The 15,544-nt window shown below is 38.3% G+C and overlaps 1 protein-coding gene across 1 annotated transcript in view; it reads right to left on the bottom strand.

Annotated features, from left to right (window-relative positions):
* Positions 1-666: 666 nt before the first annotated feature.
* The window catches only part of LOC109598612 (MOXD1 homolog 2), a 37,043-nt gene continuing 22,165 nt past the window's right edge, over positions 667-15,544 (bottom strand). The window contains exons 3-7 of the mRNA XM_020014515.2: positions 8,559-8,723; positions 5,936-6,214; positions 3,018-3,847; positions 2,761-2,929; positions 667-1,914 (exon numbers count right to left, since the gene is read on the bottom strand). Of these exons, the coding sequence (XP_019870074.1) occupies positions 1,624-1,914; positions 2,761-2,929; positions 3,018-3,847; positions 5,936-6,214; positions 8,559-8,723 (1,734 nt within the window). The 3' untranslated portion in view covers positions 667-1,623. The remainder of the gene's footprint in view (positions 1,915-2,760; positions 2,930-3,017; positions 3,848-5,935; positions 6,215-8,558; positions 8,724-15,544) is intronic.

Below are 15,544 nucleotides of genomic sequence, written 5' to 3' on the forward strand. Positions count from 1 at the left end.
CTTTTAGTGGTATTTCTTCAAATTCTTGTCCAAATGAGGTTAAATGTGATGTAAAAAGTTGTGGAGTTTCTAAACTTTAGAAATCTTTTTCAACCTTTTAGATTATCCTTAACTTATGTTCAGTAGAAATAGATTTTATACCTAAGGTTTCTTCTTCAAAATCTCTAAATTCTTCTAAAGATTTGAAATATTCTTCAAATTTTTAGAGTCTCTTTAATTAATAATCAATAGAAATAGATTTGATGTTCAGTAGAAATAGATTTTATATTTTAAGGATTCTTCTTCACAATCTTTTCTAATTGCTTCTAAAGATGTGATTTTTAATTAATATTCAATAGAATTAAAGAGAGATTTGATGTTTTAAACTTTTTTTAATGGTACTTCTTTAATTTATTCTAAATTAGGTTTTATGAAACTTTTATTATTATTATTATTCTGAAATAGTGTATTTAAAACATTCAGGAGTCTCCTTTAGCACCATTGAAAGTACTGTCAGAATTTTGTTAATATTTCTATAAAAATCCTCTGTAAATTATTTTCTATTATTTTATAAATTATATTACTATTGTTTTTATCCTTAATCTTTTATACTTACCTAACCTACCTTGTAATTTATAATTAATTGGGAAATAAGAGTAAATGCGGCGTAAAAATGAAACAAGTGTATATTGCTAGATATTGAGATTTATTTATAAAATATATTACACAAGTTATCTACACTGTACAAGAGTTCATTTTGTTCTAGGAAACAAACGAGGATAATAAATTAAATACAGTACATTTACAAGGAATAAAAACTATATATAGCACCAGTCAGGACTACAAATATACAATAAAATAGACGAAATTTACATATAAATACAAAAGGTATCCAACAGTTATTAAATTCACGGTCAATAAAAGTCGAAAACTAACAACAACAATGCTGACTACGTGTTGTAGTAGTACAGAAAAGAAACATATTTTAAAAAAGTGCTTATTTTCTACTTTGCATCACAGACCAAACGCGGCATATCATCTGTCCAATTCGGCGTCGAAGCCGCTACATTATTTTATTTTACAGTAAAGCGTTCTTGGGTTTCTACAATTTAATTGTATTTTTATGTTTTTTTTTTGTTTTTATTTAATTTCTATGACTGGCAATTGGATTGCGACAATACATCATTTAATGTTAATAACGCTACATCTTAGGAGGAATGGAAAAGGTAGGTAAGACACGAGGTGTAAATAGAGTAGGTTGAACCGTAAACCTAACCATCCGACTTAATTCCTTGGGCATATCGGAGCGACGCTTACCCTTATGGAACCAAGATCCGATGTTTAAATTCCCTTCGAAAGGTTGTCAGGCTGTACAGTTGGCACAGGATAGAGTTAAAAAAAAATTGCAGTCCACACTTTCGAAGCACAGTAACATTCGAACGCTTTACTGGATCACACACTAAGCAGATTCACACTGTCAAATGTCCATGATAATCTGGCCGAACGGACTAGTATAAAAACATGACTTGAAAACAATTTGCCAGAAATTGTCGAATAGCACAGCATCACTGAGTTCTTTATACAAAAAAGAAATCGATTAAACAGTCAGTCATTCACTAGTTTCACTATGGAGGGTCACCAAAGTCAACGGTTGAACCAGATCACCAGCACGGAGAAGAGTACGAGCGCACAAAAACCACTTTCACTGGTGCCGGAGTTGAACCGGCTCAAGCCTAGCGACTCCTCCAACGACACGCTGCTGCTCCTCGACACTTTGCTCCTGGCGGCACCCTCTATGTGGTTGCTGTCCAGCTCGATTATGGGCGTTCCGCCGGGCCAGCCCTCCGTGCTGTACCGTCTGTAGTTGCACTCGTCCACCCTGCTCTTCGCGTAAGGCTTCGAGATGTTCGGGTAGTGGGACTCCTTATCCGTACCCTGGAACAAACAAGAACAAAGAATTTAGTACCTGAATTGAATGTGTTTTTAATATTTTATCGGGCCAGAACGGATAAATATTTTGCTTCGCCAAAACCAACATAACGCCTCATTTCACGTTAATTAAAAAACATTTTTAATTGGCGTCCACCGAAAAAATCATATCGTCGATGAAAACATGATTAAACCGGAACGTGTTCCATAAAACATACTTTATGTATTGATATCAATAATTTAAACAAATTTGAAATGTTACGTTAAGCCCGGATACTGTTTTTAAATTAAATTGAATATTTTAACGAGACAATTCGTTAAAAACTCGATATTCGTATTACACGACCTGCCCGTACATGTCCAGAAATTCAACAAACATTATTCAAATGCGAATTTAACCGGAATAATTCGGTTGTAATTTTAATGTTTCATGAATTTGTATAAATCTAATAAATCACTGAATTGTGCTTCAATGAAAAAGAAACGCACTGGAATATTATCGAAAATTATTTGACTGATACAATTCCGACAAACTGTATGATTTATACGTTATCGATTTGTGTGTGTTCTAGATAATAATAAATACGTCAATAAATTCAATCAGAGTTTAATTTGTTTTCCTTTGTACCATTCAGAGGGCTTACGGAATCTTTCCGAAGACTTAAACAGTTCATCAGACACATCTTTTGATCCATAAACGTCACTTATAACATAAATAATGAACCCAATTTTGTTTTCGACTAGCCCGACTAATCCCGGAAAGAGAATAAGCCAGCCCTAAGTCGCGGATCCCGCGAAAGCTGAAAGAGAAAACCGTACTTCGATATGAACGTTCGGAAGAGATGCACTTACCGGTAATAACGTCGATTGCGCCGTCCAACAAAGAGGCTTAAAGGACCCTTTCATTGTGGCTTCCTGAAAACTATGGAACTGATTGTCCCAATCGTACGACACTAATCTGGCTTCCAGGGTCATCCCGGCCAGCTCCGGGGGCGCAGCTATCCGCACCGGATTCGAGCCCCTGTAAAAATAAAACACAATAAATAAGTAAGGTGTACTGTGGAGTTGGTAAAGAGAATAAATTAACTAAATAGGGGAAGTTTACTTACGGGCTAAGTTCCTGGATGCCGAGCGAGTGGAGGACGGTGGGCAGACTGGGCAAGCTGTGGCAGGCCGCTAAAGACCGTTGCTTCGGATAATACAACCCCATGACCAGACAGGTTTCCTCGCGACTAGTCAAACCGCCCAAAGTGATAGCACTGCGTCCGGAACTGTTGTAAGTGCACTCCGTAATTAAGTGGTCGCCGGGGTAGATCTTCACCGGCACGCCCAAATTCCTGTACTCCTGATAATCGGCGTCGAGATTGTCGTCGGTGGCGATGGGCGCTTGCTCGACGCCACCCCGTATATGCTTCAACGAGACCTGTTTGCCGATGCGGTGGGTCTTCATCACGACCGCGAACATGTTGATGCCGGACGGCGGGAACGCCTGGCGGGTACAATCAGCCACACAGTGCCCCGACGAAACAACCCGTTGTTGACCAGGCGGAATAATATGCCTCCAATTAGGATCCATCCCTATTGAAATAACCCCCGCATCGTGTCTCCTCAACTCGGGGGTGTAAAACAGTCGCAGACCTGAGCCGTCGATCGAACCCATGCTGCCGTCAATGGGGCTGGTGTAATGAGTCTCCATAAGGTAGTATCTGGAATTTTGGGCGTCCAGAGGATAGCCCGCTTCCGGGGGGAAGCTGAAACCCTCCGAGCCTCTGGCCCAGCTCGCCACCACGGTGTTGCAGGCCAGGGGCTGGGCGTGCGGGTCGTAGCACTGTCTGCCTGGGGTGTTGGCCAATTTCTCCACTTCTGGATTCTCCTGGCATTCGTACAGCACGACGTGCTGTAAGCCGTTTGATCCCGATATCCCCTTGAGGGGCTCGTACTGGAAAAAAAGCGGAATGTGAGGATAAGTCGGCAATCATAACCGGGCGGAGCGGGGCTTTATTTGGAATATCGATTCAGGAAAGTAAATAAGCATGCATCGATGGGGCGCTTTTTGCGTTTTGCTTTGGGATACAAGGCAATTATCTTGCTTTTATCTGCTCCATGCGAAATCTGGTTATTTACAAATAATAATGGCTTATTCTTTGGGGGGAAACGTACAGGCACAACAGTAAACCCAATAAAGATTACAGCTTATTGAAGCTTTTTTATCCAAACATAAGCATGCTTAAACCAGTAAACTGATATCCCATCACAAAGTGTTTTTAAATAGCAAATCATAAGTAGATAACCCCAAGATCAGTCCTGGGAACTGAACCATCCAAACGAACCAAGATTACAGACCAAAAAACCAGTTTCGGTGATTAAATGGCGATAATTACACGAGTAAAAACCGGCCATCTCCGAGTTCTAATAACAACAACAGCCGTACAAATGCGAAACACGCACGATTAATTCGAATACACAAAAAAAAACGCCCGATCGGATTTGACGCGTTTTTGTTTTATAACTTCACGGCTTAATAAACCGAAACTCTTCATTCGATTTTAATTAAACGGTGGACAGCTCGTTACACAATTCGGTTTTAGTGTTTTAATTGATAAATCAACTTTTGCCCGACTTTTTTTTCGGGTTCGTGTTTAATTTTGGGTTTTTAATATTTGCTCAGTGCTTAATAGTGGAATTCTCAATTGGTATTGGCGAAGGCGGACAAGAAAATATTGATTCGACCATAGATGTCGCTGAAAATTTTACATTATCTGTTATATATTTAGAAATAAAAACTATCCTAAACGTTTCCCAACAGTATAAACCATCGGTACATCAAATTTCATCAAAATCTGTCGAAGCATTTCTGCGTGATACGCTTACAAACGAAATTGGATGATATTATAAATTTTTGAATTAAATGTTTTTGTCTTATTAGTAAAGTGTTTGTGGTATTATAAAAGGTGGTAAAACACGTGTCTGCATGGAAATTTCCAACCCGACGATAGATGGCGCTGATAATTTTAAGACAATTTAGCATTATCCGTTACATATTTAGAAACAAAAAGTATCCTAAATGTTGTCCAACAATGTTAGCCATCGTTACGTCAAATTTCATCAATATCTATCAAAGCATTTCTGCGTGATACGCGTACAAATAATTGATGGTATTCTAAATTGTTTAATTAAATGCTTTTGTCTTTGCTTAGTGCTTAAAAGTGGAATTGTCAATTGGACCTTAAATGTTGCCCAACAATTCCAGCTATCGTTTCGTCAAGTTTCATCAAAATATATCAAAGCATTTCTGCGTGATACGCGTACAAACATAATTGAATGGTATTCTAAATTTTTAATTAAAAGCTTTTGTCTTTGCTCGGTGCTTACAAGTGAGAACGACGAAGGCAGAGAAGAAAATATCGATTAAGTCAATGTATGTGAACGTGCGAGAGCCGAAATGGGTTTAAATTCCCGCTAGCACGCTCGCCAAGATTGTTGATTAAAATCCGAACGAACCGAATGGTATTTTTGTCGGGGCATCGTTACAATTTGTTGCACGCATGTGGCGCTTTAGAATTCCATCTAGGCACATCAAAGAGATATACAATTTTATGTAATTTCGGAATTTAAATAACAAAAGCGGGTCTAAAACTTCGCCGTGCCCGTACGCATAATGATATTTGTAAATCCGTGGAGCGAGTTCAAAACTAAGCAATTTGCATGTCATATCTTGCAGGGGCGGTTCGAACAAGACGGCGACACGTGAAAATCCCGGTGCATTTCAAAGGGGATTTCCAAATCAGATAAAATGTCTCCATTGTATCGAACCACCTCCCGCATACTCCGGAGCGACGAATTTTTTCCTCGATCCGCGACGGCGAAATGACTTTGCTCCGAATATTCGCCTGGGAAATTGACAAAAAACGACTAAATTCGGAAAGTTCTAAGTGTACTAGTATAGTAGAAGCATTTAACACCCCGACATGTGTTGCTTTAATCCCTTTTGACGTCCCCCTTATAAAATATGAACATCTCAACTCACCCTAATCAAGTGGTGCTTCCTGGTGATGGTGGGAATTCTGAACACCCGACACCAGTAAAGAGTTTCACCTGGAATCGGAGGCTCAACTGTGGGATTCCTCAGCTCCCAAATTCTGGCTGTCTCGTCCGGTCCCGGAGCATCTTGATCGGCACGTTGGACCAAGTACAGGGATTGAGTGCCTCGAGTTCCAGTTTCGTGTTGCGGTAACGATTTGGGGCCGACTGCCCCACCGGCCGGCTCCTCCTGGTGGAAGGCCCAGACGATCCTCATCGTATCGTTCTGAAAACAAAAAAAAAACGTGTTTTAACGAACATTGCCGGAAAGATGTTGCCTTTCAAGGGATAATTTCTATTAGGTAAGGAAGACGATTTTCATTTGGGTTTTCCACACCGTAAGGCGTAATTTAAAACTTTCGATGATTCTCTTATTTTAATACTCGACGTTAAAGTTTCGTGAAACAACGTTCGGGTTTTGCTTCGCCGTTATTTTCGTGGAAACACCGACGATTCTGGCGTGCCGGTTCGATAAACTTGTTAGCAGGAAAAAAGGACGACCTCCCTTATGTACGGTGCCAGTTTTACTCATATTTTCCTTCCTGAGCTAACTACGTGATCTAGTTATTTATCGAAATACTGCCCAAACTGGATTTGTTCTCATAAATGAAATGGAATTGACTTTGAACTATCTGCCATTTATAAGTCCAATTTGTGACGGCGACAGGAATATTGATGGCGGTCGATTTTAGAAATTATCCGACCTCAATTTTTCCAACAAACGACAGTTCACGTTCAACTTGTCTTTGTTAACAACAAACATGCATGAGCGTATGTATTACACATTAAGTAGGTAACTTGATACGTTCCAAACAGATTGTGTTACATAAACATTTATTTAAAGTAGATTTCGAGACAATCGGTTACATGGATGATAAATTTAAATCGGCCAGTCATTCTGTTTATTTAATTTTATAAATGTTTACCAGTGACGTTTTGATTGATGGAAAGAGTCACGAACATTTTTTCCCGTCCAGGACAAACAATTTAGAAACAGTTGCAGTTAAAAACTGGAAGAAAAATGTGCCACGAACCGGACAAAGCTTTCGCTAATTGACAGGTACGTTCCAACGCACAAAAAGTGGTCTCCCATTTCATCCCAATCGAACAATTAAACCCAGTCAATAACCCTCTAAAAATACACGCCTAATTGACGGCTCAAGAACGAGGGAAAAGGGCGTCGGTTTAAAAAAAAAATCCACCCGACGATTTGCAAATGATTCGAGGAAACGGGCGCTTAAGCGTCCACCTAAGCCGAAAAACCTTTGACAGTTTAATGGGTCCTGGACTAACGCAACCATATGGCCGAGAAACACCAAATCCCCACTCCGGACCCGGGAACGGGGCTTAAAAAGATCTACTACGGGCCAATTATTTCTGTTGACTCGGGCCGTGCATTAGTCCCGGGCCTGAATGTTGAGCAAATATTCAATAAAATCGCCCCGTCACCCTTGAAAACGGCGCCCCTCACGTGTGCAACGCGATTTGTCTCCGTTAAAAATCCAGATAGCGAATGAACGCCGCCATGAATATTAATTACAACTATTTTGTTATTCTGTCATTATCATAATTTAATTAATCGCTAAATGCATGTTTGAAGAATGTTAATTATGCGGATTAGGATTTATTGTGGGCCGCTGCATAATAAACAGTTTTTTCAACCTGTCAAAACGTTTCTTGTCGCATTTATTAGTATGTGACATATTCGACCATAGATGTCGCTGATCATTTTGCATTATCAGTTACATATTTAGAAACAAAAAGTATCCTAAATGTTGACCAACAACGTAAGCTCTTGTTATGTCAAGTTTCATCAAAATCTATCGAAACATTTCAGCGTGATACGCGTACAAACAAAATTAAATGGCGATTTAATTTTTTGAATTAAATGTTTTGTCTTATTAGTAAAGTTATAAATGATAGCAAACAAGCGTCGGTGTTATCCTTTATGGAATTTACTATCCGACAGTAGATGTCGTTGTTAATCTTTACACAATTTTGCACTTTCCGTTACGTATTAAGAAATGAAAAATATCTTAAATGTTGCCCAACAATATCAGCCATCGTTATATTAACTTTCATCGAAATCTATCAAAGCATTTTTGCGTGATACGTGTACAAGTAAAATTGAATGGTAATTTTTTTCTGGAATAAAAAGTATCCTAAATGTTGGCCAACAATATCACCCATCATTTTGTCAAGTTTCATCGAAATTCCTTGAAACATTTCTGGGTGATGCGCGCACAAACAAAATTAAATTTTTTAATAAAACGTTTTCGTCTTATTAGTAAGTGTTTGTTGCGTTATAAATGGCGGTAAAACACGCGTCGGCGCTATCCTTTATGGAGATTGTGTGTAATGTACAAGGAGGAATCCCCGGAACGCTTAATTATTCACAGAACATAAAACAGGCTCGCGCTTTGGCATGTGCAGTGATAACACTTTAAATTCTGCAAATCTACTCGAAAACTTTTCAAGGCGATATTAATCACCGCTCCTTATCGCACCTTTCCCGCCTTAACGGCTCCGGGGATTAAAATATTTAGGATTAAGTTAAAAAAATTACTTACGGTGATGGGTATGTCGTGATGGTCGCACGTGTCGAGCCTGCGACGGAATCGCAGGACCGTGTGCGTGCTGTTCTCGTAGCCCAACAGCAGCTGATAGTCCTGGCTGGGGTCCACTTCCGGTTCGCGGTCGTTGGAACTTCCAGGCGAGTCCTTGACGTGCCGATCCTGCAAAGCGAAAACAAACGGTGAAATCAATTTGTGGGGGACACGGCATTAATTATTTCGGCATTCGGTGCGACACACACACACACACAAAGACTGCGAAAACCGCACGATCTAATTAATACGGCTCCGCATTAATTAACTGCTTAAACAGACTCACATTAAGGTACGTTTCAACGCGAATTATTAACGTTTAACTTAACGATCCGGCTTTCTAACGACGCTAAACCGACTTTGTCTCCTTCGTGAGGCCGAAATTAATACGGACTTAATTATTTTTTGTTCGACGGCTAATTGGTTGTAAAATTGCGACGGACGCGGGTATGTTAATTTCAGCCAGGCCGGGGACGGGACCGCCTGAAATACGGCCCGATGTAATTTGAATGGGAATCTCGTTGTGGGATTTGCACAGGCCATGTTTTTAAATGTTTGGAAAAGAATTAATGACTTGTTTTCGGCTACTTATACGACTGCACGGCCGGAATGCCTCTTTGGTGTTCGATCGCATTTTACTAAACTACCAATTCAACGTCGCCGATAAATTTTACTTTCAATAAACTGTTTTAGGTGTTTTGTACCATCTCGGGCTTTTGATTTTCCTTTTACGGGCTTCCCAATGTTTAACGCCCCTTGTCGAATGGCTCCGGGATTTCGGGATTCGGCGGGACACGCGTCATAAAACATTTCTGACCAGGTAATTTGTTGCACGACCGAAAAAATAAGTGCGCAAACTACTTCACACATGGCCATAAACCAACTAACTTGGCCGGGAAATAAAAGAACTAGTCTGTTTTGTGAGCGTTTCGGTCGGTCCGTTCCGGCTCTAAATTAACGACAATAATGTGGAGCTAACATCTAACTTTTAACCTATTAGGAGCTTGAATAAGTTCTCGCTGTTTTTATTCTACTTAAACTACCTTGAATAAGTTTTCGCTGTTTATATTCTTCAAAGTAAAAGCTTTGTTTAATGTATAAGGTACTCAAAGTACTGACCATTACTAACCACATCTTTCTGGCAGCAAATAAATTTCCTTTCGGAAAAACCTTTTAAAAAGTCTTTGGAAGTTACCTAAGAATCCATCCATTTTTTAGTGTATTCGTAGGAATGGAAGTGATGCTCAGCCAGGCCATGTGCCCATCGAAGGGAATAGGAAAAAATCGGAAGGGGCTATGTCTGGTGAATACAGAACTTCCCATGGAAGTATTTCTAGGTAGATTTTTAATGGTTTTGCAACATGAGGCCGAGAGTTGTCATGTAACAAGTCACTTTGTAGTTCCTTTTAGAGCTAGACTCAGACGCATCCACTGAAGTCGGTAGCTAGCTCCCATGATCTTATTAGGTTTGAGCAGCTCATAATAAATTATACCCTCCAGATCCCACCAAATGCAGTGAAGAAGTTCGAACCATGAATACTTGGTATTGCTGACGATGTTATGCATGTCCGGGCTTACCCAACGATTTTCTACACTTTGCATTATTTTAGAGTGTTCACTTTTCATCGTCAGTAATGATACGGTGCAAAAGAACTGCATTTTTGGCTGTTGAAACAGTAGTTGACAAGTGAGAAAACTCCATTAGACGTCTCTCAGCTTCAAATCATCCAGCACCCAATATCCTTGCTTCTGAATTACTTCTAACACTTTTAAATGATGTGAAACTGTTGACTTATCTTCTTGTAATATGTTTCCAAGTCTAACATCGGTCTTGATCAAGTAATACCTCCAGTTATTTGTCTTTAAATTTTTTCGGTGCGTAAGAACATTCTTTATCCCCAAGTTCAAAATCATTACTTTTGAAGAGTTGAAACCAGTCTCAGCATGTCGCATCGGACAGAGCATTGTCCCAGAAAGAATTCTGTGTACTTCAGCTACAAATATCTCTTCGATAATATGGTGCAATAAAATTCCCTGCCAATAACTTTATTTGGCACAAAAGTAGACATTTTCAGAACCAATAAAAAATTACTTTGATTATACTAACGTGAATTAACATGCATTGAAATTTAAGGTTAGAGTCAGTACTTCCTTGAGGATGCGTTTTTATTCGAAATTGCATGCATAAAGTACTGCTATTGCGGTTTTTGAACAAACAGCGAGAACTTATTCAAGGTTCCAAAACTAATAAAATTTTGGAAACCAATAAAAAACTATACTAATATACAAAGATATTTAAGACCCAGTACTTCCAGTGAGTACTACTACAGCCAATATTGAATAAACACCAAGAAATTACTCGAGGTCTTAATATGATAATTTGGAGGACGATAACGAAGCTGTAAGTTGTTCAGCAAAAATTACACACGCATAAAAATTTAAGGCAGACTCCCCCCTCGTAAACTCGTTGCTTTAACAACGCTTTAAAATTGCACTAGGTGGTTTCGGGTCCCGGGTTAAATGGATCGGGTGCACACTGCATCCCGCAGTGCAAATCCTTCGAGCCGTCTTCCACATGTTTTCAAGAGCTTAGACGAGTGAATTAATTAGTGCCGCCGCGCCGCAATCTCCATATGGCCCGGGGTGGTTTTTTGCCTGCGGGGCCCAGTTGGCACACTTCGTCCGTAACACGTATTTAAGCTGTCGCTGTTGCCCCGTCCGCAATAAACAACGCCCCCGGCTTTTCGGGTGCTCTCGCTCAAAACGTAATTAGGATGTGCTTAATGTTAATATGTGTGGGTTTAAAAGCCACTTTTCGCGGGCCCGTTTTTAATTAATGCTGAATCGATTCACCGGAACCCGGACTCCGAAGGGTACTCCTCGGTCGGCCACTTTTTACGTCACACAGATATCATTTATTATTATTAAGTCCATGTGCACTCGGCATAATAAATCGTGGTGGTCATTCGAAAGTTCTTCATGTGGACGAGGTAAAAAAATGTTCGGACAGCTTTATTCGAGCAGTTTCCATTGTATTTTTCAGCCGCAATTAACTTATAACTGTACAAAAATTATTATGACGTTTATTGCGGCGGTGGTTCGGACGCACGGCCATAAAAAGACATCGCCGTATGATTGTATGAGCGACACGTTTATTGTCCGCGATGGTATCACGATGATTTTTGTGTTTTATTTTTTTTTTATTTAAAAATGGCATGCCACGGGTGTACGATATGAGCATTAGATAAAGGATCAGCGGCCGTAATTAAGACGTAGGCCGCAGTAAATCCAGGTAAACGAGTCGACCAGTGGTCTCATATTAATTACGCCATATAAGGGGACATTGCAAGACCGAACAATTGCCAATGTTTATAGGCAAAGCAATTACTCGCGGGGCAGTTTAGTTGCGCCTGCGTATCGCCGAAGATCGCTTAGCGTGTGCGGTCTTAACATACCACTCCCTAATTTACAGCCTTCTTAGCGCCCGTCTTTGTCTTCGGGAAAATAATTGACGGTCGGCCACCTAGAAATCACTTGATTAGGACCGAGCCGCCCGATTACCACCGGGCTAGAAGAACGCCAGGACTTTTCGTCTCGTCTTTATCTATCATCTCCGACAGTCCGAGATTATTAAATTCCCGGAATTAACGTCCCAATAATAAATTAGACGGTGATACCGCGACACACCAGAACAGGTTTCCGTATAAGACGCCAATTTCAAGTACCTTCTCCGGTCCCGCGGGTGTCGCTCCAACTAGAAGTCCGTTTTTAATTGCTAAATCGATGTAAGGATCATAAGATTCCATCATAATTGTCCTCCGGGAGAAATGCGGCTCTGCAACGAGAGTAAATTGAAATCGCCCGCGTGGTATTCTCGGACTCGGCAACGGCAAAAAGAAAATGAATAAAACCATAAATAAAGCTTAATGGATATTAATTATAAAACGCAGGAAGATTAAGAATGTCGCGAAAACGGCGACGATTATAAATTATCCCTCGAGAACGTTTAAGATTGTGACGTGCAAAAACAAAGGTATGCCCATCTTCCGTCGCGAACAGAAAAGTGGTTCACAGAAAGCATAAACTCGTTTTTATTACGGGCTTATTACTCTATTACCTCGTTTATTTTACTGTTCGCCTCGATACCGCAAACGCTAATGTTCAATTATTAAAAATCATAGCCACGAACATTTTAACATGCTGCCTTTATTTACTTAACTTACGCGTTATAACGCATGATTTTGACGTTAAAGGGGTTATTTTGCATTTCTCCGGTATTTATGGCCATTATTATGATGGGTACCTGCATTTTACTGACTGTATTCCACATAAACTTGCCCAATGAATAATTAACTTAGATTAGTTATCAAGATTTTAAGTTATTAAATAAACTACATACTTAAAAAGTTATAAATTGTAACTACGATTTAATCTAGAAAGTCTAGATACAGAAATATAAGCATTACCATTGTAGGGGTTGTCTTTAAGACATTTAATTGGAAAACCCTTAGTAAAATGTACTTCCATTTAGAATTTAGGATGTTGTAATCATGTAACCACCAAGTTCCTGTTATTAAGTAAAAATTACTCATAATTTTCACTCTGGACGCCAACCCCAACCAATTTACATCGAGTTATCAAAAACTCGAGTTATCTAATGAAACAAAAACACAACTCAATAATATTCCAAGAGAAATTATCATCGAATTTGAGCCTCTTGTTATTCGATTCGATTATCTTAATTCCCTCCCCCAAAACCAATATTTCCTTTAACCATCAGAATTCGTAACGAAGCGAAGCCAACGCAAATTTGACCATTAACCGAACCGATACTTGTAAAAGATAAAGTTGACAGGGTCCCCGAATCTACAAGCATAATTGCATTAGAAGTAACACAGATCCAATTCGGAAACTTGCTTTCCAGGCGTCCGTCGGGGGGATGGCGTGGGGGTGGATCGAGACAAAGAGATAATTTAGCATCCCCCCAGACCGAATCCGTACAAGACCGTTTAATTACTACCATCACAAACTGCGCGGCAATCAGGTCGGGATCCGTGGAAAAAGTCGGCGACACAACAAATTAGATGAACGCCCCGCCCGGAGAAACGGGGGTCCGAATTGGACCCGTTCTTTTTACCAATCGGGCTGCGAAAGCCTTTAACGAAATTTAATTATTTTATGATGACTACGAGTTTCTGCGGAACTTGGGAAGAATGGCATTGCCGGGGAAAAAACAATGTACTCTTAAGTACCTTACTTTCGAGGCACATAATTAAATCAACATTGGCCCAACATACAAGAAGGCGATTTCGGCGGGTTAATTAATTGTTTGTTTTAATTTTCGCCTTAATGACTTTTGATAAATTTTAATTGGTTTTCTGATGGTCCAACGTTTCCTCCATCCATTATCACTTTGAATGTAACACTCATATTTATAAATAATGAGGCAAGTGAGGGCAATGATGTGAGTTTATTGGCACAGTATTAGGTCCAACAGTTTCTCAGCTAGTCCTGACACAACAATATGATGGATAAGTAAATAAATAACAGTGCCATAAAATAATTGGATAACACAACACACAAACATAGAAGCAACAGCAGTTATTCACAAGAAGATAAATGAGCGTGGAACGGATCTGATGGGAGAAAACCATTTTTGAATCCATTAAATAATCCTCCATAAACGATTGACTTTTTGCACTTTATCGATCTTTACAGTTAGCAGTAATTGCCGGTGACCGTTACACACAATTAAAATCGAAAACGTAATCTAAGAAAAATCTTGTACCACACACACATAAAAAGGTTGTAAAACGCAACAAAACTGAAAATTAATTAGTTTCCTTATAAATTATCGTCCAGTTAAGCCTAATAATAATTCCCCGTGCCTAATTAAACTCCGGAGCTTGTACACGTATCGATACTGGTTTCATCTAAGCCACGATTTACTGGTAATTTGACTCACACAAATAAATTGCTTTCAGATTACTCGTACGAGCTTTCTTTTAGTAAATAAACCATAATCGGGCACGTTGTTGTACATTAATTAGAAAACACAATTGATGGGCCAAAAATTGGTCAATTCTGATAAATTGCAAAACTCTTTAGTTTAGAAATTAAATGTTTTAAAACAATTCAAATTCATTATAAAATTTTTATAATCATTTAAAATCATTAAAAATGATCTAAAATCACACAGGACCCTTTAAATTACAGATAATAAATGAGGAAATCCATTTAAAATTATTTGAAATCACACAATTTAAAAATCGTTAATGATCATTGTATTTAATCATTTAAAATTATCAGTTGAATATGTTTAAAATATGAATCATGTAAAATCATTATGTTCATTTACTTAATTGATTTTAGTTTCTAATTAGAATGTGAAGAAGAATTAAATGTTTTAAAACCATTCAAATTCATTATTAAATTTTTATAATCATTTAAAATTATTAAAAATGATCTAAAATCACACAGGATCATTTAAATTACAGATAATAAATGACGAAATCCATTTCAAATTATTTGAAATCAAACAATTTAAAAATCGTTAATGATCATTGTATTTAATCATTTAAAATTTTCAGTTGAGTATGTTTAAAATATGAATCATATAAAATTATTATGTTCAATCACTTAATTGATTTTAGTTTCTAATTAGAATGTGAAGAAGAATTAAATGTTTTAAAACCATTCAAATGCATTATTAAATTTTTATAATCATTTAAAATGATTAAAACTAATCTAAAATCACACAGGATCATTTAAATTACAGATAATAAATGAGGAAATCCATTTAAAATTATTTGAAATCACACAATTTAAAAATCGTTAATGATCATTGTATTTAATCATTTAAAATTTTCAGTTGAGTATGTTTAAAATATGAATCATATAAAACTATTATGTTCAATCACTTAATTGATTTTAGTTTCTAATTAGAATGT

The sequence above is a fragment of the Aethina tumida genome, chromosome 4 (assembly GCF_024364675.1).
Source record: "Aethina tumida isolate Nest 87 chromosome 4, icAetTumi1.1, whole genome shotgun sequence".
Taxonomy (NCBI): Eukaryota; Metazoa; Arthropoda; class Insecta; order Coleoptera; family Nitidulidae; genus Aethina; species Aethina tumida.